This window comes from Lampetra fluviatilis, chromosome 33, assembly GCF_964198595.1.
Source record: "Lampetra fluviatilis chromosome 33, kcLamFluv1.1, whole genome shotgun sequence".
Taxonomy (NCBI): Eukaryota; Metazoa; Chordata; class Hyperoartia; order Petromyzontiformes; family Petromyzontidae; genus Lampetra; species Lampetra fluviatilis.
The window spans coordinates 503,195-530,643 of NC_136307.1; the positions used below are offsets into that span (position 1 = coordinate 503,195).

The 27,449-nt window shown below is 51.3% G+C and overlaps 2 protein-coding genes across 5 annotated transcripts; both read left to right on the forward strand.

Annotated features, from left to right (window-relative positions):
* Nucleotides 1-311: 311 nt before the first annotated feature.
* Nucleotides 312-4,710, forward strand: LOC144944101 (delta-like protein 1). Its single transcript, XM_078872176.1, has 10 exons — nt 312-562; nt 905-1,192; nt 1,352-1,409; nt 1,548-1,805; nt 2,271-2,331; nt 2,476-2,606; nt 2,965-3,134; nt 3,247-3,463; nt 3,675-4,522; nt 4,641-4,710. Exons 1-10 carry the CDS (start codon nt 506-508, stop codon nt 4,644-4,646), a joined length of 2,094 nt encoding a protein of 697 aa, XP_078728302.1. The 5' UTR covers nt 312-505; the 3' UTR covers nt 4,647-4,710.
* Nucleotides 4,711-14,753: 10,043 nt separating this feature from the next.
* ERMARD (ER membrane associated RNA degradation) lies at nt 14,754-27,276 on the forward strand. 4 transcript variants are annotated; one of them, XR_013639544.1, is made up of 18 exons: nt 14,754-15,066; nt 15,819-16,000; nt 17,592-17,731; nt 18,661-18,762; nt 18,896-18,985; nt 19,106-19,203; nt 19,535-19,674; nt 20,219-20,333; nt 20,529-20,631; nt 21,540-21,569; nt 21,759-21,824; nt 22,168-22,335; nt 22,936-23,019; nt 23,228-23,307; nt 23,498-23,851; nt 24,827-24,993; nt 25,717-25,830; nt 26,646-26,666. XR_013639544.1 is itself a non-coding variant. In XM_078871763.1 (18 exons), exons 2-18 carry the CDS (start codon nt 15,835-15,837, stop codon nt 26,818-26,820), a joined length of 2,217 nt encoding a protein of 738 aa, XP_078727889.1. In that variant the 5' UTR covers nt 14,754-15,066; nt 15,819-15,834; the 3' UTR covers nt 26,821-27,276. The 4 variants fall into 4 exon arrangements, 3 of the variants coding, with proteins under 3 accessions (XP_078727889.1, XP_078727890.1, XP_078727891.1); XM_078871763.1 differs by having other exon boundaries at nt 24,802-24,993; nt 26,646-27,276; XM_078871764.1 differs by lacking the exon at nt 21,759-21,824 and having other exon boundaries at nt 22,198-22,335; nt 24,802-24,993; nt 26,646-27,276.
* Nucleotides 27,277-27,449: the final 173 nt, after the last annotated feature.

Genomic DNA, 27,449 nt, shown 5'->3' on the forward strand with positions numbered 1-27,449 from the left:
AATCATTCCTTTCCAGAGCTCACGCACTCCTTCCAGCCCTCCCCCCCGCGCACCCCCCCCCCTCCCATCTGTTGTGCAGCGCAAGCATCTGTCATTACTACAAGTTAATGTATTCACATTTGTGAATACGGCCCGGAAAGGCAGTTGGGAGCAGGCGGGCCCTGGCTGCTCACGCCGCCCACCAGCCCACGCTGCATTGGCTCGCGGCCTCGGGGCCCTCGCATATAAAGCGGGCGCGGGGTGAGTGCTCAGAACCACAGAGACCCTGACGCTCGCTCGGCCTAGCTCCTCCAGGATCCTACTGGGACATTGCTTCGCACGTTCCGAGTGAAGACAGCTCTTGAGTGAAACGCATGAGCTAGCTTAACCATCGTCGCATCAAAACAGTTTTCTTTTTACAGAACACCCGATTTTTAAACACTGGACAGGAACATCAGTAGGACGCAGCACTGATGTAAATACCACACTGCGACTCTTCCTGGGAAAAGAGACGCTGGATCTAAGGATGGCACTCTCGCACCTCTTCCTCACTTTGGTCGTCTCTCTCTGCCTGGTGCAGCTGGTAAGTTCCTCTCTTCCTTTGGGGTTAAAGTAGAACACGCGCGTTTGAGATTCAGTTCATGTTTTTTTGTCACGTCTAAAATACATTTTAGAATAAGTTGTTAAAACGTTGGCTAAAAACACGGACACAAGTTGGGAAGGCAATGAGAAACAGAGAATCAAGACGCTCATGCACAAAACTGTGAGGGTTAGACAAGATCAGTGGATGCCGCGTTACACATCGCGCGCGCAGGAGCACAGCAGACGCATCCCTGTCACTCGGGACCGGTGGCGGAACGCGCCAGGACACGGCGCTGCGCTTCTGCGCGTCCCCTGGAACTAACGCGCGCGCTGTGATTTACAGGCACTCTCCGCTGGGATTTTCGAACTCAAACTGCAAGAAATCATCAACAGCAACGCGTTCCGCGCCAGCGGCGCCTGCTGCAAGGCTGGCTCTGCGCCGTCCTCGTTCTGCGAGTGCCGGACCTTCTTCCGAGTGTGCCTCAAGCACTACCAGACGCACATCACGCCCGACTCGCCGTGCACCTTCGGCAGCGTCCTCACCCCGGTGCTGGGATCCAACTCGTTTCGCGTCCACGACGTGCGCGGCTTCGCCAACCCGATCGCCTTTCCCTTCAGCTTCACGTGGCCGGTAAGCAGCAGACTCCCCGTCCGCGCAGTCTCCCCTCACCAAATATTCTCGCGTGTTCTCGAGCACGGGCGGGCATGGCACCGCGTGTGGTGACTCTGGGGGTGGTCTGATGTGCGCCGCGTCTCACCGTGATCCCTCCCATCACCGCTCCCGTTACAGGGAACCTTCTCGCTGATCATCGAGGCCTGGCACGCGGAGGCGTCCGATATGTCCACCGGTGAGTCTGGGTGTTTGCGTCTCGTCGCGGGCCGCGCACATTACTCGCTGCACCGATCCACTGCTGCACCGCCGCCTGCGATCGATCCATCGATTTCCCAGAGCGGTGACAAAACCCCCGCGTGTTGTGACCCCGCAGAGCACCCGGAGCGCCTCATTAGCCGCCTGGCCACGCAGCGGCACCTGAGCGTGGGGGAGGACTGGTCCCAGGACACGCACGTGAGCCGGCACAGCGAGCTGCGCTACTCGTACCGCGTCGTGTGCGCCGAGCACTACTACGGCGAGGGCTGCTCCACCTACTGCCGCGCCAGGGACGACACCTTCGGTCACTTCTCGTGCGACGAGGCCGGGCAGAAGCTCTGCATGCCGGGCTGGCGAGGACCCTACTGCTCAGAAGGTGACCACCACCACCCCCACCCCCCACCCACCACCCCATACAACCCCCACCCCTCCCTCTGTCCTCCTCTCGCACGCAGTTTAATTACGAGCCGTAAAGTGGGCAGCGCCGCGCGCGTGATAATGGCTCCGAGGGATGGGGGCTCTGTAATCAGAGCGCGGCGCGTGGCCGGGACGCGCCGCGGATTGGCCGGGACGCGCTCCGAGCCGCGGCTCTGTCACAGCGACCGCCACACAATGGGGGGGGGGGGGGGGCACGGCAGCTGTTGCGCTCTCGGCCCTGGACTCGTCTCGCAGATGCCCCTCGCTTTGTGAGGCGGTGGCGACGACGCGAGCCCCGATGGCGCTCCCCACTCACTCCTGCCTCCCTCCCTCGCTCCCTCCCTCCCCACTCACGCACGCCTCCCTCCCTCCCTGCCCGCTCGTTCGCTCACTCACCCACGTCTCCCTCCCTCTCTCGTTCCAGCTGTGTGCCTGCCGGGATGCAGCGACTCCCACGGATACTGCGACAGGCCCGGAGAGTGCAAGTGAGTGTGTGACATCGCAAAACACTCGTGGATTCTTCGTCGCTCGAGACTCGGTTGATCGCGACCTTCTTTACTTTTGAGTCTTCGTGATGGGCGAGGAGCGCTTGAGACTGACGGTCCTGCTCCGTGTGTCGCCTCTCCCAGGTGTCGCGTGGGCTGGCAGGGCCGCCACTGCGAGGAGTGCATCCGCTACCCGGGCTGCGTGCACGGCACCTGCCAGCAGCCGTGGCAGTGCACCTGCAAGGAAGGCTGGGGCGGCCTCTTCTGCAACCAAGGTGACCATGCCGCGCCACAGCTGCTCCATCATCGTCATCGTCAGCAGCAGCCACGAGCCACCCACCGATTCATTTAAGTTCTCCCCCAAATTATCGCCATCTCGCACAGCCAGGCGACGCAACAATCCACCTCGTCCCTGCACACGCGCTGATTTGTTCACTCCATCTCCTGCGTCGCACGTCCTCTAGGCCGTGTTCCCTGCTATGGCTGTCACTCCGTCGTTTCTCTCAACCATCACCACCGGCCGTCATCCCCGTTGAGCGACGATTCCCTGCCCGAGCACAAGCAGTGCGCGCGTGCCACGCCACAGTTCGCGTGTGCGTGACCACGGCGCTCTTCCTTGTGACCGCTCTGCAGATCTCAACTACTGCACGCACCATAAGCCGTGCCAGAACGGCGCCTCGTGCACCAACGTGGGCCAGGGCAGCTACAGCTGCACGTGCAAGCCGGGCTTCACTGGCACCAACTGCGAGCTCGATACCAACGAGTGCGAGGGGAACCCGTGCCGCAACGGGGGCAGCTGCCTGGTAAGTTGCCACCGCGCTCACCACGCGAGCCTCACGCACCACGGCCGCCTCTCGCTGTCTCCTTTGTCGCGAGCGGGCCGCTACATCCCCCTGGCTCCCCTCTGCTGTGCAGGACCTGGAGAACGACTACACCTGCTCGTGCCCGCCGGGCTTCTACGGCAAGAACTGCGACCTGAGCGCCATGACGTGCGCGGACGCCCCCTGCTTCAACGCGGGCAGCTGCCGCGACCGCCCCCAGGGCGGCTACTCGTGCGCGTGTCCCGCCGGCTACACGGGCTTCAACTGCGAGAAGAAAGTGGACCAGTGCAGCAACAACCCCTGCGCGAACGGTGAGCGCCGCCTCCCCCCTCCCCACACACCCCGCACACCGCGTCGCACAGCGTCGCGCTTGATCGACGAATCGCCCGTGTTGAGGGCGGAGCGGTGGCGCAGCGGTGAGCGCACCGCGCCGTGGCTGCTGCCGCGACGGGCATGATTGTGACCGCGAAGGGTCGCTCTGGCGCGGCGACTAACCAACCGGGCGTGCCCTCGCCACCGCAGGTGGGCAGTGCGAGGAGAGCGGCAGCTCGTACCTGTGCCGCTGCCGGGCGGGCTTCGCGGGCTCCCGGTGCGAGCGCAACGTGGACGACTGCGCGCGCCTGCCGTGCCTCAACGGCGGCACCTGCCACGACCGCGTCAACAGCTTCGCGTGCAGCTGCGCCCCGGGCTTCACGGGCAGGGAGTGCGCCGTGGCCGTGAGCCCGTGCGCGCTCACGCCCTGCTTCAACGGGGGCACGTGCCTGCCCAAGCAAGGCGGAGGCGCGGCCTGCGAGTGTCCCCTGGGCTTCCTGGGCTCGCGGTGCGAGGAGAGCCTCATGTCGCCGCCGCTCGCCGTCGAGATGCCCGACGCCGAGAGGCAGGAGGCCGACTCGGGCTCCGTGTTCGTGCTGTGCGCCGCGCTGGCGCTCGTCTTCCTGCTGCTCATCGCCGCCGTGCTCACGTTCCTGCTCCGACAGCTGCGCCTTCGCATCTCTTCGACGACTCGCGCCCCGGACACGGAGACCATGAACAACCTGAGCGACTGCCAGAAGGAGAAGGAGCTGGCCATCAACGTGATCGTCACGTCCGAGCTGAAGAACACCAACAAGCAGCTGGGCGCCGAGGGAGACTGCGGCGCCAGGAAATCAAACTACAAAATCAAATACCAGGGCATCGACTACAAGAGCAGCGTCTCGGAAGCCGCGAGCCGCCAGACCGAGGCGGCGGAGAGCCAGGCGGCGGGGAAGAGCAAGCGGGCGAGCTTCGAGTCGGGCTGCACCGAGGCGTCTTCCTCCTCCTCGTCAGCGCCGAACCACACGTCCGTGTACATCAGCTCGATCACGCAGAACGAGTGCATCATCGCGACGGAGGTGAGATCGCGGCCACGGCCCCCACTGCACCATCACCTGCCCACAATGCGCCGCCGCGTCGAGCCACCGTCATTACCGCGGGCAGGTGGACTTAACGCGCTCGTTGTGTCTGTTGCAGGTGTGAAGAAGACGGAGAGACCGGGCGACGCCTGCCTCCGTGTGACGCCGCAGAGCGCCCCTCTCCACGCGCGGCGCGCGATGCGGGATGAGCTCATCGCGGTGCCAACGCAGACGCGGCCACGGCGCGCGCTGTACACGAAAGCATGGCTCACCCCACACACACACACACCCGCGCCTCTCTAACTATGGAATTGAATACATATTTATACAGAACGAGTGGGCAGTTCCCCTGGTGCATTTGCACTATCGTGAAGAGACTGCAGCTTCTCTGGATCACTACTCTCAAAGCCAGGAGACGCTGCCCATCACCGCTGTTCACCCGACACCAAACTTTCACGCGAGAAGTGCTCACGGCACTTGCCTGCCTGCGCCTTTGCTCAATGTGACTTGGCCCTGCCGAGTTGTTTTTGTTTGTACAAACCACGCGAAGATGAAGACAAAACGCCAACCCGCTACTCCATGAGCGAGCAACGATGATGACATTGATGATGATGACATTTATGATGATGATGATATCGATGATGACGATGTAATTGTGAGATCTGTCATTAATGCAGAGACAAATGTCTTAAAGACGATTGGATATTTGGGTATAACTATTTTGTCAGTTTAATGAAATAATTGTAATATATATGTATATTTATTTGTAATATTTATGTAAATGCAAAGTACTGAAGCTTTATAAAAACAAATAAAAAATGACAAATGTAAATGTAAGTTATTTATTTTTGACTATTTTTGAAAAGAAACTGTTTTTAAAATATTTCTTTTATAGCTGCACGTGTTAGATGTTTAAATGCCTATTTAAATTATGAATAAATAAATGAATAAACAAACATTTATGTGGCTTTACTCGAATGTATGTGATTCGTGTGTGTGTACGTAGGCTGTGTGGAGTTTGTGTGTAGCGTATGTGTAGGGGGTGTGTATGTGTATAGTGTGTGTGGTGTGTGGTATGGTACGTGTGTGTACGTGTGTCTGTGGTGTGTGGTCCTTGTGAGCCAGGACAGTAGCAGCGACCAGTGGGATGTGAAGCTGCCTTGGCCTCCTCTAGTTGATCCCAGTTTCTTTATGGCCTCCTTCCTGGGTGCTCAATAACAGCACGTGCCCCAAACGCATAAATGGGGTCTCTTCTCGGTGTGCCACAACACTCCTTTCCAATAATAATAATAGTCAAGGTGTCCGGTGTCTGTAACCTGTCATACATCCACCCGGTGATGACGCATTGTATCAACTTCGGCAGTGGGGAGACGTGACCACGCGTGCTGTTTTAGTCCAGCCCCAGCACAGCCTCGTTGCGGCAGGCCTCGGGACAGGCTCGCCACCGTTGAACACCTCCCCCCATTTCCACTGAGACTCGAAAAAATGCGATTGGCGGCCACAATTTCAGCTGGGCCACTTGTACATCCGGGCACGAGGGAATTGATGTGGTAAGCGCAGGCGGTGATCAAACCCTGGCAAGGTAATTGCAGTGAGCGGTCTGTCCACGCAGGTGCAGGGTCCCCCCGTGTAAACACGACCGGATCAAATGTCACTGCGTTTTATGGCTCCAGTTAATCGTGTGGCGTATGCGTCTCATGGAAATCGACCAGAGCGTTGTTGGTATTTGATGTTGTCGTGCGTATAACGACGAATGCTCCTCTGATCAGTCGAGCCATAAACATCATTAATCGCGTCAGTCTACACGACTCCACATGCTGCGTCAGTGTTTCGTCTAATTTGGTCCAAACAAGTGCCCAAATACCGTGGTTGTGAGCACGCCGGTGAAAAACGAACCGTGTTCGATGTTGCGGTCTTTAGATGTTTACAATTCCCTCCACACTTGACAATACGATCCACGACTCCGCTGCGCTTGGCTCGGCCCTCAATGAGCAGGGAGCATCTCACTCCGTACTGAAGAACCATCAATCCGTTCTGACGTCGACTGGCAGCCTCCACTCCCGTGCAGTTGTGACACAAACACGAATCCCATCGCTTCCTCCACAGGACTGGATCACAGGTCAGGGAGGTAGCCGCCGCCGCCGCCATGATTGACGAGCGGAGACTCCTGTGTGTGAGGAAGCGTCTGGGCTGATACTCTTCGGTTTCTACGGTAAAGTCACGTGGGTAGAAAAAACAATAGATCACGACGTTTCGATCGCAACAACAAGCGACCATCTTCAGGTGCGATCGAAACGTCGTGATCTATTGTTTTTTCTACCTACGTCACTTTACCGAAAGAACCAAAGAGTACGGATTCCTGCAGTCACGAAAGCTTCAAGTCAAGATCGTTTGGGGGTTGAGTTTGAGTTTGTTTGATTTGTTGCACGGATGGTCCCGTTGAGTCAGTTACCCGGCTGCTTTACACGGGAGAGCCGTGGTGCGTGAACACAGCAGCAACCAAAACGAAACAGTAACACTGCAGAGAACGGAATATTGCACCTCTTACCAGCGAGGTCTTTGACTTTGTGAACGAGGATGGTGATTTTAACACTTAGCCTTTCGCGACCAATATAAATCATAATAGAGGTTGTTTTGGGTTAGATATCTTAACTATAAATGTGTTGTTAACCCGCCACCACCCGACACAGCTAATTAGTAAGGGTTGTCACGTAAACTGAACATGCCAATTCGCTACGAGTCCATCACACCGGTGTGTTGGAGAGGAAATCACAATATTTACAATCTGAGTACGACGTTTCGCCAGTAATTACAACTAGCTTCATCAGGCGGACACATCTGGCTATCCGTTGTGGATTTGCTCTCCAACACACCGGTGTGCTGTACGTGTAACGAATTGGCACGGTCTGATTACGTGACAAACCTTACTAGTTAGCTGTGTCGGGTGGTGGCGGGTTTAACGACACATTTATAGTTACGCGATCTAACCCCCCAAACCCCCCCCCCCCTCGATTATGGAGGATGATGAAGGGGGTGCGTGTCGTGGCCACGCTTGTTGACACGCAGGAGGAGTTTCTCTCCCGCAGGTGCAGGGCAGAGATTGATCCGGCAAAACAAACACCGGCTTGGACATTCTTCACCTGGCTCACTACAAGCACGCTCAGCAGTGGGGGGTGCGCGCACGCACGCGCACGCACGCGCCTGTTTACAACGCGCATGCGCGCGCGCGCCCAATGACTCCCGGGCGCACGCGCCGCGCGTGGCGCCCCCCCCCGCCCCCCCCGCCGCCTTCATCGCCCGCGGCAGGCGCGGCAGGGCAGGTGAAGGTGGATCACGGCAGCTGACGGCGTGTTCGTGATCATTCGATCATTCGTTGGAGTCGGCCAAGTCGAGTTCGGTGCGAAATTCTTCTCGTCAGCCGGGGTCGATGGTTCGTCTAGAACTGGTTGGGTACATCATTGACGCCACTCCATATTGTTGTGCCGAGACTAAGAGCCTCAATTTGTTGTATATGAAGCAATAATGTGAAAATGTACAGCCCTTTGTTGATACGCTACTTTAGAAAGTCCTCCCCATGTTGTGTCGGCCATGACCATACTGCACCACGCTGGTCACTGCACTCGCGAAGTGGGGGCCCAGGAAGAGTCCGGATATCACTCGCCACTGAGCGCATGCCAGGCACTTGCGTGATCACAATACTGCAACGTCCTTACCACGTGTACGAAGCGGCATATCCCATCGTGTGAAACGCCATTTCACTCGGTGGAAACTGCTGCAGGTGTTCCATACCCTCGCAAAGCGAGACCTGAAGAACACGTGCAGAGATTCACAAACTAGCGACAACGAGAGTGCACGAGCAGCCGGAACGAGACCATTCCCCGAAAGTTTTCAGCCAAATTTAATAACGGCGACGCTAGCAGTTTTACGGAATCGTGAATTGGATAAATAAATAATAAATACATAGACATCAATAGAAACAAACCCACAAAGGAACCGTCTTAGATTGCTGATGACAAAGTCAGTCATTCGTAGTGTAGCTGTAGGTAGTGAATAGCTATAGGGCAGGCTGTGGTGGAGCTGTAGGCACAGCTGCTGCTGCAGCAGCAGCAGCAGCTGTGCCTACAGCAGCAACAGCAGCAGCAGCTGTGCCTACAGCAGCAGCAGCAGCAGCAGCTGTGCCTACAGCAGCAGCAGCAGCAGCTGTGCCTACAGCAGCAGCAGCAGCAGCTGTGCCTACAGCAGCAGCAGCAGCAGCTGTGCCTACAGCAGCAGCAGCAGCTGTGCCTACAGCAGCAGCAGCAGCTGTGCCTACAGCAGCAGCAGCAGCTGGCCGGCGCGCCGCTCTCCGTCGCAGCAGCAGCAGGTGCGGCGTGACCGGTCGGACGGCATCAGGGAGCCGGGGCTCATCTCGCGTAATCGCCCGTTCGCGCGGGCCCCGCAGGTGCTGCGAGTCTGTGAATGCATCTCGCCGTGCCCCCCGCCAAAACAAACAACCACTAGAACAGTAACGTAACGCAGCCTGCCCGCCCACCCACCACCCACCTCTGCCCCCACACCCCCCTCCTTTGTGAAGCTTGACACAGAACCAGAGCCCTCGCGTGAAGCGGTGTCCTGAGTGGAGCCCACGTGGGGCGTGGGGGACGGCGCGTGTCTGCAGAGACCCCCCCGGCGAGCCGCCCTTGGGGTCCCGGCAGGAGTCACGGGCGCGGGGCAGGCAGAGGGCGCCTTGGCCCCCCCTGGTGGCCAAGGCTACGAGTTGGGGCCCCCCTGACAACCGCGGCGTGAGGTTTGTTTTCAACAGCGGCGTGAGAGGAAAGTCGCCTTGTGTCACGACGTGATGAGGCAAGAGGAGCCGCGATGAACACAATCGCCTCGGTGCGGCCGTGCGAGACCACTCAAATGTCGAGGTCCCTCCTGGCCGACTGCCGCACCCCTGAGCTGATGACGTCGTCGTTACTACGCCACTGATGACGTCGTCGTCACACGTCACTGACGACGTCGTCGTTACTACGTCACTGACGACGTCGACAGTTACTACGCCACTGATGACGTCGTCGTCACCACGTCACTGACGACGTCGTCGTTACTACGCCACTGACGACGTCGACAGTTACTACGTCACTGATGACGTCGTCGTTACTACACCGCTGATGACGTCGTCGTTAACTACGCCACTGATGACGTCGTCGTTACTACCCCACTGATGACGTCGTCGTTACTACGCCACTGATAACGTCGTCGTTACTACGCTGCTGATGACGTCGTCGTTAGTACGCCGCTGATGACGTCGTCGTTACAACGCCACTGATGACGTCGTCGTTACACGTCACTGATGACGTCGTCGTTACTACGTCACTGATGACGTCGTCTTTATTACGCCGCTGTGACGTCGTCGTTACTACGTCACTGATGACGTTGTCGTTACTACGTCACTGGGTTGCTGGCATTGACGCCAAGTTGTGGGTGGGACCCAGAGTTCACGTCTCTTCACATCTGGGGCGTGCCCAACCCCTCTCTCTGTGTGTGCTGTGACCTCATTTTGCTTGCACAGCATTCGCAGTGGAGTCCGTTTAATTGTAATTTGTGTTTAAAGTCAGAGATATGAAACTCGGAGCTAGGCAAGCTTCACAATAACCCTTTATTAATCCACTGCTGAATGAAGGCCTCCTGACTCCTGTTGCACATGACTGTTTGACCATACTTCACCACGCTGGTTTGTGTGGGTTGAGGAAGGGGTGGCCAGGATTGGTTCAAATGTCACCGTGGCACTGATGTTAGCTGTGGCCGGGAATTGAACTCAGGCTGCCGGAGTGCATAATTGCAGTGCGATAACCATTGCACTACCACTCCACTCACTGTAAAGTGAACACCCCGATGATACTGCACTAGCACTGAGCTGTGACGTATTACACTTATTCTCTGCCTATGACTCTAATTGTTAAACCATTTTTAATTTACTTTCACACCTTCTGTATGAGTGGCTTACTCTGGCCTCAGCGATTCTTTTATTCATCCTGCCCCAGTGTCTCCTTGACACAAGAGGTGGGTTAATGAGTTCCCAGTCAGTTGGTTGATTAATATTTAACACGCGACTATACGCCCAGACTGAAAGCGTAGAAAATAAATCAGTCGATCGATTTTAAATTCTTCTTACGCGTGCGGTCCATGGAGTAATAGGCCAAGTTACAAAAACCTGCAGAACGTAAAAACAACCGTCCCTGATGTCCCCCCTCTCGCTCTCGGCTGGTGGTGATGGTTCATCTCCTCCCCCGCTGGGATCGTGTCTCGAGCTGCTCGCCACGTGGACCTCCATCGACTCCTGCAGCCACGTGACCTTGTCGCAGTCACGAGCCACATCCCCACTGCCGGCTTCCTTACCACGGCTCATCAGAGCTTCTTAGCTCATCGGATTCCTCCGGTCCAAATAGCGATGTTGATTCTGATTGACCTATCACTGGTATTCCAACACGTGTTTAGTTGTCAATACAGATCCTTCTAGCTACTCGGCCTAAAACGAGTACCTGGTGCGGTGTGAGGGAGACAAAGGCGTCCGGGCGAGGTTCTGACCACCAACCCCCTGTCGTTCCGGCCTCAATAGGTGCTCGCTAACACTACTTGCCCCGGCAGTGCATTCCGGCAATGAGGGGTGATCTCTGTCTTTGTGGTGGTGCGTGGTGGTGCATTGTGGCGTCGAGTCGACCTCAACCGGTGCTGGCTGCAGACTTCTCGTCGGAGCGTCTCCTGTGCTGCCAGGGTGCTCACACTCTTATCTTATCGAACATATCGGCTCGTACTTTTTTGTATGGTGGGGGGGAGGGGGGGGCATTTGAGCCTCTTCTTCTTCTCCTCCTTTGCTGGAGTGTTCAACCCACCGGGTCAAGTAGCCTGCCATGCAAATCACGGGCGCCGTGGGGGAACAGATGGCCGCGGAAGAAAGGAGCGCGTCTGGGGAGGAGCGCTCCATTGGGAGGCCGAGACGAATCGCGCTCCACACGCCCGCGAGCGAGTCCCTCTACCCCGGGCGACACAAACCCACACACTGCCACTCTCTCACTGCCACGTGTAGCCCTTTCCACCGTGGGTGCATCGTCATCGTCGTCGGCTACACGGGCAACATCTTCCTAAAGTTACTCGAAATGAATCTATCAAGCGGTGAAGATCACTTGAGATAGAGCGCAGGAGTTTCGCAGAGGCTTTCTGCCCGATTACAGGAACACAAAACTGGGCACACGAATTAGGATACAAAGCCGAGGGGGTTGTCCCTTGACAGAGCAGCGCCTTTGTGCACACTGACACGCTTTGCTGCAGAAATCGGAAAAGCTGGGCAACGTCAGGATAATGTATACAGGCATTCTCTCCTTTGTGTTGATTGTAAACGTCTGTTTCTCATTCTTGGGTTAACTTAAACAATTCCATCTGTTTAAGCTCTCAACAATCAGATTCAGATATCTGCAAATGGAGCAAAAAAAATCAGTGCAAACCAACGGCGGCTCCGTTATAGTGTTTCAATTACGGCTGAAGTTTGACGAGTTTCATGATAAACTTCGCGTTTGTACTATGTATGCAAAATAATAATAATTTGTGAGTAGATAATAAATAATCGTAAAGAGAACCTGAATATTTATATTTTTAAATCCTCAAACCACGTAGAAAAAACGTGCAGTCTGTCAAGGGCGAAGTTTTGTATTTTGCGCGATAGTTTTTGTTTTTTGTTACAACTGATGGCACAGGGAACATTTTACAAAGCAAACGAGTATTTTACAAAGCAGCACAAATCGCACTCGACATATGGTGCCACACAAGGGCGAGTTTTGTTTCAGATGTTCTGTATAAAGCACATCAGATAATTCCTGATTAAGCAATGTAACGATTTTGCGAACTCACGAGTGGTGAGATCGATAGTGGATGAATCGCACACAGCTATAACGCCACATGGCTACGCGTGCGACAATGGCTTGCGACAGCAAGGCAAAGAAATGCTGTAGCCAGGGCAGCAGGTGTGGGGCTGGCTTTGTCTGGCATGGCCGTATCCATTGATGGAATTCACGCAGTACGAGGCCTCTTGCTTATTAATGCCGTGGCCAATTTCTCTTCGATCCCGAGACCACAATTAAATTATATAAACACGTACAACGACGCACACTCGAGTGTGTCTAAACCCTCTGCACCCTCACACGTGTATCTGGTGCACCACCCCATCCCTGCACAACTCCCATCTGCTGCGAGACGCACAGGCAAGTGCCAATAGTGTCCCTGTGTTGACATCTGTGGCCGCTCGTCTCGAGGGCTCGCGGGGTTGGGGGAGTGCTCTGATCGCGTGGCCTCGCCTCCATTGGCTGGCCGCGTCGCAGACGATGATGGTGATGATGATGGTGGTGATGATGAAGAAGATGAAGATGGTGATGAAGATGGTGATGAAAATGGTGATGAAGATGGTGGTGATGATGGTGGTGATGAAGATGGTGATGAAGATGATGGTGATGAAGATGATGATGGTGGTGAAGATGGTGATGAAGATGGTGATGAAGATGATGGTGGTGATGAAGATGGTGATGAAGATGGTGGTGGTGATGAAGATGGTGATGATGATGATGGTGGTGATGTATAAAAATGATGCGTGTCCAGATGGCGAGTTTTGTGTTGTCGCTTTATCTTACGTTTAAAAGGGGTACTTGAGATGTACTGTACACATACTGAGTCAATGTTACAGGTGTTTTTTGTCATTACATATAACACATGTTGACCTTCAATTAAGAATGATATGCAAGATACATAGAGCACCTTAAAAAATATTTTCAACGAACATTTTTAGACAAAGACACTACTGAATAGAAAATGTCATCCTTTAAAATGATCATCACCCATGTTCTATGCACTCCTGGATGAACGCAGGCTCTTTTTGTTCACCATCTTCCACGGTTCTGAGACGATACAATCCGTCTTGCTCCTGCACATGGGCTGATTTCATCACTCCATCTCTGCTGCGGTCGTTCCCTCAGGCATCTCACTACGTTGGCTGCCATTCCATTCCCCCGTCTTGTCCATCTGCCATCTCCCCTTCTCGCTGTGTCCTGCCCAAGTCAACGTTGATAAACAATCAATGGCGTTGTCTCTTCTTGGCATCTGTTCTCTGATTCATCTGCTCCACTCTCTGTCTCTCAGTGTCGTTCCCAGCATGCTGCTGCGCATACTTCAGCTTTTACAAGATGTTGTTCTTTCTCATGGTCCAAGTATCCGATCCATGTGTCGCGGCAGTGACGTCTGTGCAATGACTGAAATCTCTCACCTGATGTTGTTTCCGATTATTAAACACATTGTCAAAATCACCCCATTCTGCTGTCACCTCTGTTACTCCACATTGTGTCACCCCGGTCCGCCTGTAAGAATGCCCTCCAGATTTAAACTTCTTGTGTGTCTTTAAAGTCGAGTCCTCGCACACCATGGAGCTTGTGACGACTCCACGATCGATCCACCAACACGGACGAGGAGGAAGAGGAGGATGAAGAGGAGGCATCCCCATCACGGTGATGATGATGATGATTCACTACTCCACTCCACGTGAATTCACCACCTGACACATTCACCTCCTCAACGAGCAATCACACACTCACACACTCACACAATCACACACTCACACACTCACACAATCACACAATCACACACTCACACACTCACACAATCACACACTCACACACTCACACAATCACACACACACTCACACACTCACACAATCACACACTCACACACTCACACAATCACACACTCACACACTCACACACTCACACAATCACACACACAATCACACAATCACACACTCACACACTCACACAATCACACACTCACACACTCACACACTCACACACTCACACAATCACACACTCACACAATCACACACTCACACAATCACACACTCACACAATCACACAATCACACACTCACACAATCACACACTCACACAATCACACAATCACACACTCACACACTCACACAATCACACAATCACAGCTGTTGCCGCTCACCAATCGGTGCATTCATCACGAGACGTTCCACTGGAAACGGTTATAGGTTCCTGAATTTTTTTGACAAAACCGGTAATGAATTCTGAAAACGGTTACCGGTTTTTCCTTCTGTGTGTGCCCTAATCGGTCTCCGAGCGGGGTGCGGTTTGCCGCGGTCCCTCTTGCTGTGTGTCCCCGAACCGGTCTCCGAGCGGGGTGCGGTTTGCCGCGGTCCCTCGCCCCGCGGAGAGACCCCGCGACTGTACCGAGTCGCACAACAAAGACGAAGTTCCCCGTGTAGCCTTCGCAGACTGCTGGGGCAAGGGCTGTTAGCGAGCAGCACCGCCTGTGAAGGCCGACACTGTGGCACACGAGGGGGTGGGTGGCCAGCACCACGCCCGGCCGTCTTTGTCTTCCTAGTGGCGATGTTTACACAGCGCGCCAGGTACTCATTTGAGGCTGAGTCGACCAAGGGGAGGCCGAAGAGCGGTTCAGACAATCGTCTCCGGTGTTGGCCGTGAGCGGGAATCGAACTCGGATCGCCAGGTTCGTAGCGCAACACTCCCGCTCCCCTACTGTGCCACGGCACTCAACTACACTCTCACTCAACTACACTCTCACTCAACTACACTCTCACTCAACTACACTCTCACTCAACTACACTCTCACTCAACTACACTCTCACTCAACTACACTCTCACTCAACTACACTCTCACTCAACTACACTCTCACTCAACTACACTCTCACTCAACTACACTCTCACTCAACTACACTCTCACTCAACTACACTCTCACTCAACTACACGCGCACTCTGCACTGTGCTACGGTCCTACACAGCTACAGTCACAGTGAGCTACAGTCTGATGCACTATTCAGCACGAATTCCAATTGGATATTAAATTGGGTAAATTTTTCAATTTTTAATTGTAATATAAAGAAGATGAATCGAGCATTTACGCGACGAACAGCTTGTACAGTATGTTGAAGTTATAACAAGTGCTGACGAGTAGCTCTAGATCCTAGCGAGATCGAATCGCTTCGATCTCATGTCTCGACATCAGAATGCACGGTGTAGTTAGACGCGGCATTCCTTGCTGGCTGGGTCATGCATCCTCCACTAGTATCCCCCAGACCTGTGACATGTTCACAAAACTAACTTCACCTGCAGTCGTGAAATACTTGTACACTTTACTCGGGATACCATGAGTGTTTTTTTCTGTTTTAGCGAATGCACGTGTTGAATTATTTTCGAATATTAACGATCGATTTTCTTTGTTGTATCTGCTGTGTATCAGACGATGCACCCTGGACATGGCTGAGACTAAACATCGGAGCTTTCTGTCTCCGTCTGTGCGACGCATGGTGTGTGAGCTGGGATTTGAGGACGTGCGGAGGTTCACCACTGAAGATGTCATCACCTCGCGTGGACTGGTCGACTGGGATGCTCTTCACTCTCGTGTCAAATACGATCCAGCCGGTACAACATCCGCTCGCAAGCCTTTTACCAAATTGAGATAATACGCAGATCTTCTTGGTTCGTTCGGTAAAGTCACGTAGAAGGGAAATAATACAAGAATAAAAATAAAACAAGAGAAAAAACTTAAGAACATTTTTTTTCTTTCTGTAGTTTTCACACCTGATGATGATTGATTGTGTTGCAGTCGAAACGTCGTGAGAATTTGTATAATGTTTTAATTTTATTATTTTATTATTTCCCTTCTACGTGACTTTACCGAAATAATCAAGAATATGAATCCCTGCAGTCACGAAAGCTTTAAATCGAAATTTAATACTCATATATCCAAGCACTGCACTTTAAAAGTAGAATTTCATGGGCATCCCAGGTTATTGTGTCATTGTGTCTTGCACTTTGTATTTTAGTAGCTGCAGTTGTCAAACTGCAGCTACTAATGTGAAATGAATGCTCACACAAATATACAGGCGCTGAATACAGAAGTGTAATGTGATACACTTGTTTACGTAATTTGTTCTATCGTTTTAAAAGTGATACTGGGAAAAAATAATGAATGCAAATGAGCTTCAATGCAGTAACTACGTTTGATAAATTCTAAGGTTTAAATATGCAGTGCACTGGCAAGATATTCCATTGTTTTGACAGAACGTTGAAAACAATTCTCACAAATATTTTGCACTCTTGCAAAGTCTCCTTCGTAGAAATGAGGACAAATGAATCTTTAATCTCTGTGTGGAATTACCTACCGAGCAGCAGACAATACAATACATGTCTGGTACTGCCATTAGTAGAACAGGGAGCAACGACACTCGTGAGCGCTGCTGCCCTGTAAGGACATCGTAGCGCAGTGCTTTCTCAACCCCGATGGAGGATGTGTAGCTGTTACAAACTATACTGGTAGGAACCTCCTGGTTACACCAGCCCACAGGGGATTATTGTGTCCGTCGTGCAGGGAGGGGCTGGGCGGGGAGGGAGGGGCTGGGTGGGGAGGGGAAGGGCTGGGTGGGGAGGGTGGGGCTGGGTGGGGAGGGAGGGTGGGGCTGGGTGGGGAGGGGCTGGGTGGGGGGGTGGGGAGGGGCTGGGTGGGGAGGGTGGGGAGGGGCTGGGTGGGCGGTGGGAGGGGTCGGGATGGGTGGGGAGGAGAGGGTGGGGAGGGGCTGGGTGGGGAAGCTGGGGCTGGGTGGGGGAGGGGAGGGGCTGGGTGGGAGGGGAGGGGCTGGGTGGGAGGGGAGGGGAGGGGCTGGGTGGGAGGGGTGGGGCTGGGTGGGAGGGGTGGGGCTGGGTGGGGAGGGGCTGGTCACCCCGTGGTGCCCTTATAAAACTCAACGTTTAACCTACTCACGCCGGCTTGTGCCCGCCCTCACAGTCGGCCATATTTGCGGAATACACCACGCCGCCGTTGACCCTGGCCATTGACCGAGCAACCCAACGTTCCTACCAGCTCCCTCCGCAGGAATGTGTTATCAGTGCAATCAAGTAAATCTGAGGCCGCCAAATCGGTATCAATCACATCTAGCTTGTCTATGAGATCACATGAAACATCATTTTGAGTAACCAGTGTGTAATGTTTATTTTTGCACGTTCACTATTCCAGGTGAAGATGTGGACTTTGTGGCAAGCGTCAGGGGTCTGGGCCCTGTGTGGCGTGCAGTGCACCGCTACCTGACGGCTCTCACGCGGGACCAGTGTGCCAGCGTCTACCACGAATGGCTCCGATGGACCAACTGCCCACAGGTTAGCTGCTGCTGATGTGAACTCTGCACGAGGTAACTTGGTTTAATAGACGTTCCAAATACTGTTAATTAATTTTGACTTAAAACTTTCGTGACAGGCAGGAATTCATATTCTTTGGTTCTTTCGGTAAAGTCACATAGATAGAAAGTAATAAAATAAATAATAAAACCCAAAAACTCAAGACGTTTCGATCTCAACACAAGATGGAGATGACGACCACTTGTTTTGTGATCGAAACGTCGTGAGGTTTTTTTTCATTTTTATTATTATTATTATTTAATTATTTTCTATTCCAGGTGACTTTACCGAAGGAAACAAAGAATGCCGTTAATAAATGTTTGATATTTCATATATATACATATATGTTTTGAGGCTGTGCAGCCTTTGTTTTTAGTTCACATTCCCCCAGCCCGTGTGTTCACCTCTATACCATATATTGTTAGTTACAGACTTGGCTTAATATGTGACAAAAAAACATTCCTTTGTTGATATGCATTTTTCACTAGCTTCACGCTTTTCCTCACAGCTCACGTGTTTATTGAGTGACAATTGAATCTTGGAATCACAATTGAGGGACATTTTATTTATTTTATATTTTTCGTAAATGATACAGAATATACATTGTGGTGATATTAATTGTTTATTTTTCCATATTTTTCCATATTCATTGCTTAACTTGTGTTTATCCAGATTACATCATATTTATGTACCATCAGTTTCTTCTTACACTTTCCTGTTATGTTAGAATGTGCATTATGTTGTGTCCAGATTTCTTGCAAGACATTACTGCAATATCACTCTATCTTTGTTAAAGGATGAAACATTTCCCCTCAATTTTAACTTTTTTATGAGCTTAAATTGAATTTTTTTGCAAATTAAAACTAAAATATGAAATGCAAGGCATTTAACTGCTCGTTGTTTCTTTATAGGAATTTGTGAATTGCTTTCAACTCCTGGATGGTGTGGAGCCCACGGGAACTAATTTATGTCTGTTGAAGGTGACTGCTTTCTTGGAGAGAGCACTGGGAGATGTGAGTTCTCAGTTTCCTCCTTTGCCTCATGGAGCCTTGCAATTCGGTCTCATTGCACGTTCCGAGTACTCTTCTGAGTCTTGTGCATTTGTGTTTTGAAGAACGATACTAATATCCACAATGCAATGCACAGGCCTACCTGTTGGTCGGCAAAGAGTGCCCTTTCTTGCTTCGTGACTTGCTGGCCTCAAGCGAACTGGCTTCCATCTTTGGCAAGAACAAAGTGAGTAATGCTTTGCATAACCAATAGACCATTTTGTAATAATTGCATCATGCACAAGTCATGAATTAATGTTCTACTTTTAAACGTGCTGATGTAGTGCTGCACTGCATCTGCTGTTAGATGGACGTTTTGCGAGTGCTGCTGGGCTCTCCACAAAGCCTGAACATCCGGAATGTCCTGTGGCATGGATTTGCTGCCCCAGGAGAAGTGGGCCCTATGTGAGTGAGAATGCACGGCCATGCGGTGTTGTCATGAACGTGAGGCACTTGCAATATAACCATCATTTACTACGCTAGACTGCATTACCACACACCAAAATAACCATCATTCAATAAAGTGCATTACACGGCCATGGTAAAGTATGCTCAAGCACCCTCCGTTGCATGGCGTGGGTGGGCCTTACATAATTTTAGTCATTTTAGAATTGACTTTCTGTTATCTACAACTGACATGCCTCTCTGGAACACTGTGTGTATGGTGTTAGAGTGATTGAGTCGCCCTGTTGTTTTGGCAATGCGTATGCGTCGTGCGTTTTGCGTTACGCTGTAGGTACGGGTCGGCTCTCCTCTTGATTGCAGCGAGTCTGGGATTTTGCCTGGGGGAGTTTCTTAGCCGGCAGAGGGCCTTGACGCTGAATCACCGGCCTTCCTTCACGCTGCCAGAACTGAGCGAGATGCTTGTTTTCCCAGGTGATGCTCCTTCAGAATCTTCTGGACGTAAAATCAAACAGCTTTATTGACACTTGCATCCATGTTCGGGTTAGGGTCTTCGTCTACCAAAGATACCTTCTCCTCCAACCGACGCAGTCAGCTGCTTTTCGATCCGACAGGTGGCGGAGAGACTACAACCCTGATTGCTGTTTTACATCGGCAAACAAGAACGCACAGCCCCTGCACGCAACACGAAGAATCCTGCGAGATTTCCTGCACAGCCGGCTTCACAAGCCTTGGTCCACATTGGGATTGCAGTTCCGTTGGTGTCGAAGCAATCAAAGCCACTGCCACAAATAACGAATCCTGTGGCCATCGAAAGATTATTCACAGTGTTGGCTCCTGGGGAATTACGTCCACACAGGCTACCCAACGCAGCATTAAAATCAGCATATGGTGTCAAGCTCTACATTAGTCTGTGTTTGAGAACTACATACAATATAATATGAAGCAGCTTTAAATACGAGCAGCCTACAGTCCTAACTAACACTCATTTTCATTGTTTCTGCTGTGTCCATTTCAGACATTGGCGAGGAGGAGTTGTGTGTGATGGAGAAGCTCATCGGCAGCTCCACATTCGTACCCGAGCCGATGGAACCTCAGTGGAGGGCAGCTGTTCAGGCCTACAGGCATCACAGGTACTCCACTTTGGCCCGTAAAATAGTAAATGCTCTTTGTAACAAACAATAATTTTACCTTAAATCCTTCTGATGTGTAGCGACACATCACTTCTTTCGGAGTGGAGGAAGGCGTTTTACTGTCACTTCTGACTTGAAGTGCCGTTTAATTGAATGATGCTAAGAATGTTGTTCTACTCGATGCTCGCGTGCCAGGTTTTTTGACTGCGTGGTGCTGCTGCTGCCTCAGCTAGAGATGGGGCTGAGGGCAACATTCGCGCGTGTGAATTCCTGCCCCGAGAGGCTTCTCACAGCAGAGGTGAGGCTTGTTTAAACCCACGCGCTGCTGTCGATGAACTCAACATGGCCTCCAATCACATGGCGCTCAACATTTCACTTCAACCGGGAGGGTGGAGGAGCCTATGTCCAAGTCACCGGGGATGCGCCCGATCTCGTCAGATGTCAGAATTTAACCGGGGCTTGAGCCTGTATGGTGCTTGGATGGGCGACCACCCTACACAGCAGGCTGTTATACGTTGTCCGGCTAATTGGTGGGCACCAGGGGGTTGTGTAGAAAAGGCCATTGTTGTACTGCACTTGTAGTCTCCCTGCATTCACCAACCCAGCACTGACCAGCGTGGTAAGGTATTGTCACATAACCCCCATGACCTGCACAGTGTAGGGAGGCCGTCATCAGCAGTGGGTTGACAGAAGGCTTAACACGTGCCGGGTGAAGGAAGGTTGTGTGTTTAAAGGGTTCGGTGCATCAATTGGCCTGATGCTCAGAGCTTGCCCAGCGTGTGGTACGCGTGCTCACAGGCGAGCTCACCTGTGGTGGTTTGAGACACTTCAATGACCGTATAGAAATTACTCCTTTGGCCATCTTTGCATGAAGTACAGAGCATTTCCACTGTATTACTAATTACTTGCTAGAAATCTACACACTCCAATGGTGTCAGCTAAGTATTAAATGACTATTGTTGACGACTCACAAAGTGGTACCCATGTTATAGGCCCTGGAGAGATAATGGGACGGGTCCACTCCCGATTCGGGTTTGATGCCACAACTTTGAGACGGCGAGGGGTGAGCGCTGCCGCAGCAACGTCACGTCACGCGCGATGCAAGGTTGAAGGCCTGTGTGGGAGATGCGTTAAGGGGGAGACACTTGGGGTCATTGTGATGTATAAGATGACTACAGTGGAAGAGATGTACTCTCTCTCTTCCAGAGCACGGTGTTGTACACAACGTTTGACGAGGTGAGTGCAACACGGTTTTTGATAAATCTGAACAAATCACTTTCTTTTTGGGTCGGATATTTTAAGGAAACGATTTGCAATGCGTCATTACGATGCACTTTAATCCCCGTTCCATGTGTGGAGAATGAATTTGATATTACGTGAGTCGTGATGCTTGTAATAATGCTTGTTGTATGATTGTGTGTTTAGATACTGGAGGATACGTTTAACGGGGGCAACAACCTTTTACCAGAAGAGCTAGGCAATCCACTCATGGTAAACTTGTATGAATGTGTGCTCTCAAATAATGTGCTGTTCATTTTCTGTATTATTATACTTGATTTGTGTTTCTTTAAAAGCTAGAACGAGTCCCACAATTCACGCACGATGCACATAAAGTACTCATCCTTGAAGCTACCTGAGGCAGGCCGGCTCACAACTGCTGCATGTGAGATGCCGTGAGGGTCATGTTGCAGATGGAATACTCCTGTATGCACGCTATAGCGAAAACACAATGCTCCTCTGCGGGATTTTAAACGGAGCTAATATCCAAATGTGCACCACTGCCAACACAGTAACACCCAATCATTTGTTTAAATTCCAAACTGTGTGTGTGCAGGACATTCTCTTGGATCTGCTGAGTTACCAGGAAGGCCCCCGGCTCCGTGACCACCTCAGCCATGGGGAGGTTCCCGTGCCCGCGGTCCCCGGGCCTGTGGCTGCTCACGTCCTGTCGGTCGCTCTGCTGCTGCTGCTGGGCTGTACACGAGGCCACGGCACGCCGCAGGTGCGTCCCCCTGGCACCTGCAAACATTGTCTTATCTTATATACATATTTAGTTTTTAAATAGCGCCATATTCCGAGGCACTTTACAATTATACAGTTGTACATGAGATGGTCGTGGTGGAGATAAAGGGTGGGGTTATTAAAACTGGTGGTGTAGTTATGGTGACGGGAGAACAGGCAGGAGACGTGAAGGAGGGGTCGGGGAAGGCCTGGTCAAGGCTGGGGGCGTGAGGGTAGAGAGTCGCAGTAGCACGGCCGAGGGAGTAGAGATGGGAGTTGCATTCAGGGAGCAACAGAAGCAGGTTCGTCAAGGCGATTGTCCGTTGGCACTCGACGCGTTTGTTGTGAACGCGAGGAGAAATCCACCGACAGGAGAGAAGGGGGTGGTGTTGTCTCATTATTTAATAAACATGTGTGTGTGTATTGTGTATGTATATATTGTGTATGTGTTGTGTGTATTGTCTTTGTCTCTTGTGTTTGTGTATTCTGTGTGTGTATTGTTTGTGTATATTGTGTATGTTGTGTATTTTGTTTGTATAGTATATATTGTGTATGAATTGTGTATATATTGTGTGTAATGGTTGCTTTCGTCTTGTTTCAGGACAATGGATATGTCAAAGCGCTCCTGAGCGTTACGGACACATACCGTTCTGTGTTCCATCCTGTTGGGAGACTCACACTACAGGTGAGCTGCCTGTGCAGGTGAGGAGCGTAGCTGTGGCGCTGATGACGCAGCGCGGTGCGGGGTGCAGCGCCGGTTGCTTCTCCCAGCGCCGCGACTCCGTGGGAGACGCTTCACCGCGTTGGAGAGAAACCTTCGGAGTTTCACGCGTGCAATAATATGTTTACATGTTTATTAATTTGCTTGGTAACCTTGTGCACTTTATTTATAGATATCCGAGTGTGTGTCTTCGTTGAGAATGTGGAAAGACATTCATGGACCGAGCGAGGAAGATTTGGATTCAGAGTGGAGGTAGGAAGCACGTTATACGTGACCCGCTAGTTACACATGGGGGGTGACGTTTTGGGCAAACGCCCTTTTTCAGAACATGCAGTGTTATTGACAAACTTGTTGATTTTCGAAATTATGATTTAAGATTTTTCATTGTCTCTCTTGCCTAAATAATGCTTTGCAATGTCATTTGGGTTTGTTTTTCCCTTAGCAATTGCCCTGAGGGAGCAGATTCCACGCGGGGTTGTGTGATGAATATGTTAACATCAGCTCAGGAGCCTGTGCCCTGCTTGGTAACGAGGGAGGCGAGCGGCTCCTGGCTACGTGACGGCGGCGATGGCGAGCGGACGAGTTCAGAAGATGAGCGACGTGGCGCTGCCACCCATCAGGGACAGGGCGGCTCAAAGGAGCACGGAGCGGTGGACTGCCCCGCTGCTCCAGAGCAGCAGCAGCGTCCCCCCGCTCAAAGACGCTTCTTCGTCGGCCAAGCGCAGTGGCTTATCCAGCCAGAGGAAGGCCACCGTCTCTTCGCCAGCGTGCAGCAGCAGCACGCTCAGCTCCTCAGGTCTTGTGCCGTGGTTATGAGTTGTATTAGAACATGGAATATACATCTATATATATACACGATAACGTGTTTGTTTTGGGCAGGAAGCATTACTGAGGAAGGTAACAGGATTGGCACAGATTTAATAAAAGAGTTGCTGATTGTTTGGCATTTCGGATACTCGGCATTTTTATTTCAAAACCAACATTATTTGTACACTTTGTACTGGTATGAAAAGTAATATATTATCAGAATATGCTTTGAATTCATCAGCAGTTGATTGACAAAGGACTAAAACGTATTATAAAAATGGTAAATTACTGATGAGTGTAATTAGCAATGCATTTAAATCGCCGATTTTTTTTTTATAATGATGTGAAAGATAAGTTGGGTTAGTACTTAAATCGGGGATTGCCTGCGGATACCGCTCATGTGAGAGCCATGGCTGGAAATTGAATTTGGGTCAACCGTTCATAGCGCAGTGCACTTAGCGGTGCGTCACCGCTCCCCAATGTTTTATAATGTCATCATCATCATCCCAATCCATACTTATTGGGCCAAAAGTTACATACGTAAGTCCTCGCTTCACGCGTGCTCACACGACGCGATTTAGCTATAACGCTGTTCTTCCAATCGGGAACACTTGGCACAACACGGGACGCACACCGTTATATAACACGGGACGCACACCGTTATAACAGTTTCTGAGCGGTTGACGATTAACTTTCTTGAGCTGCGGCGTACTCTCAGTTATTTGTCCCGCCATCTTATTGTGTGTGCGTACAGCGTACCTCCCCAAACTTTATTGAAACTTTATTTATGGGGAAATAGTTTTTGCTTAACGAGGCACTTTTCAGGCATGCATCTACCGCCTTAAACGAGAACTCACCATATGACTATCTCGTATATGTGGTTGTGTAAACCTGGAACAGTTGCGCTCCGTGGTTTGACCCTTTGCCTTTGACGTGCAGCTTCCCTGTCCCGCCGACTCGGCAGCAGCCGCGAGTGGCGCTGGAAGCGGTGGCGTTGCTGCGGAGCGTGGCGCGCCACTGCCTCGCGGTCTCTGCACACACGGTGGACGGAGCCGCCTCGCGGCACGACCAGTGGCTCAGGAAAGAGCTGCGCTCCCGGCAGAGAACCAACTACCTGCGCATGCTGAAGAGGTGACGGATGACACGTGCTCTGACATCAACATGGGGTGTGCCTCCATTCTCGGGTGACGTTACAAAACGTTGTAATTTGTGACTGTGAATGGTTGGCTTGGGACCTCATTGTGGGCCCCAGCCCTTCACGTTCCCTCTAAACCGATACATTATTTGGGGTGATTGAGGTTACCTTGCGGTTTGTGATAAAATTGTCGGCATCAGCCAGGCTTGATGCGTGCCAATGTAACTGTGATTCATACCGCAAGCAAAGACAGTGCAGTACTTCCTAAATTGCTGATCTGGGGGGCAATTCATGAGGTGGAGCAAATCGTCATTTTCTCACCTACTAGAAACAAAAACCTGTTTGGAAAAATATCTGCATTTGTGGAAAATATTTGCAGAAATATTGCCTGAAACCAGCACTGCCATGCTATGGACTTGTACATTTGTACTGTGGCTAAATCTAGCTCTGCAGTTGTCGCATTTCGTGCTGACAAATAATCCATTTAGCAACCATAACATTGCCCATATCGTACAGCATTGGCAAAATGTATGTTGTTGAACTACAGTGACGATTCTTCATGCTTTGTTACGTCATCTGACACCAATTGGAATGCTTGGATGTCGCCACGTACTTACCTCGCAAAGTTCCAGGCATATCTTGTTACGACGGCCTACCCTCAAAGTGTTCACTTGGCTTGTGAGCGTGAATTAACGCACGCTTCGCGATGACTCCCCCAGTGTCCCCAGCCTGTCGCGTGCCCTGTGGGCGGTAACCGCCACTGTGGCGTGGCAGCTTCACCGCCTGCCTCGCCTGTCCACCTGCCACCCACGAACCTCACAGAAGCACATCAGGTACCGTGAATGCTCGCAAGATACGGACCATGAAATCTATAGTCTTATTTATATTTACAGAGCGCCTTCACTCAACGCGCTTGACATAGCTTACCAAATGGTGACGCAGAATGGAATGATGCAGTTGACCGGTGGAATATGCAAGGGCTGAAGAATGTGGTAGCGGTGGCGGGCTACTTGGGGATCACAAAAGGGTAGGGACGGGAAGGAGTGGAGTGTCGAGGGGAGGGAAGAGGTGAGGCTTTAATAGAGAAACGGAAGGAGATTAAGGAGGGGGATGCTTTATGCCCAAGGGAAGTTTATTCCAGTGGAGGGGTGCAAGGAGGGAGAATGACCAAAAACGGGATTGGGCACGGTGAGGAGAGACAGAGAAGGTTGGGAAATAAAAGGACGAGAGGGGGGATCTAGAAGCAGATGAGGGAGGCAAGATGAGGTGGGGCAAGGCCATGAAGAGATGTAAATACTGGCGTCCAGCAGCACCCGAGCCCACCTGCTATGGGCCCGGGTGCTGCTGGGAGCAACCGAGGCCCAGTGAGTGAACACAATGACGGGTTGCTCTGGGAAATACTTGAGGGCCCAGGACATCTCATCGTCCAGCAAGGACACTTTTTTTGAAAGGCCGATCACATGGATTCAAAAACTTGTGAAGCTCATTGTGCAGCCAGTCTGAGAAAGATGACAATAACGGATTTAGAAGTGGTCCAATAAAGCAGGCCTGGGTTATCGTAAATTACATGTGGGATATCAAGTGTTTCCAGGACACCCTCTCAATTACGGAATTTGCTAACATGTGATATTGCTCCTTTACATTCTAGGTTATTAAAAGGAGTTCTTCAATGCATGGAGAACCTGGTGATCTACACCAGCCCCAGCAAGAACAAGTGGGCAGAAACCGCAGAACTTCTCGACAAGCTGTACACTGCCGTGCACCTGTCGCTGCATCACCTCCCAAGCCAGCACGGAGCCGGCGGTGTCGGCGCTCCGCAGTGAGGGGGGCGTCACTTGGTGGTTCTTCATCCGCCCATGGAAATGGTTGTACACATCGTCGTTCGTAGGCATGAAGTAACCCAATGTCCTGATCCTATGAGTTTTAATTAACTGTTATTTGTGGTTGTGATCTTAATCAAGAATCTATTGTCTAATTTTGTAGTCTTGTTGGTTCCGTTGTGACCTCTATCTGAAAACCGGATGCATTCCACAGTATGGAGGGACCTTTGTCTAAGATAATATTTAATGTATTTACTCAGAAAATGTCATCATGCTCATCTCATTGTTTGTACCAGATTTAAATCTTCATAACCAAATACATCCTACACAAATCTCAAATTATATGCCAAGAATCAACACGAGATGCTCTTTCATCCATGATACTTCACAAACCTGGAATAAGCTCTTCTACATTTAGCAATGTCTTCTCAGTTGGTGTTCTACAATAAACGGGATTTGATGCGAGTATATTTTTTACGTAAAGTTTGATTGGCTTTCATTTCGTCTTTATATTACAGATGTGTTAATATCTTGCACGGTAAAATGCTTAACTAGTATTGTGTATAATTTAAGGATTTGTGGATATTTTGTTTTTAGTTTGCTCCTTGTTTTTGTATTAGTTTTGTATCATT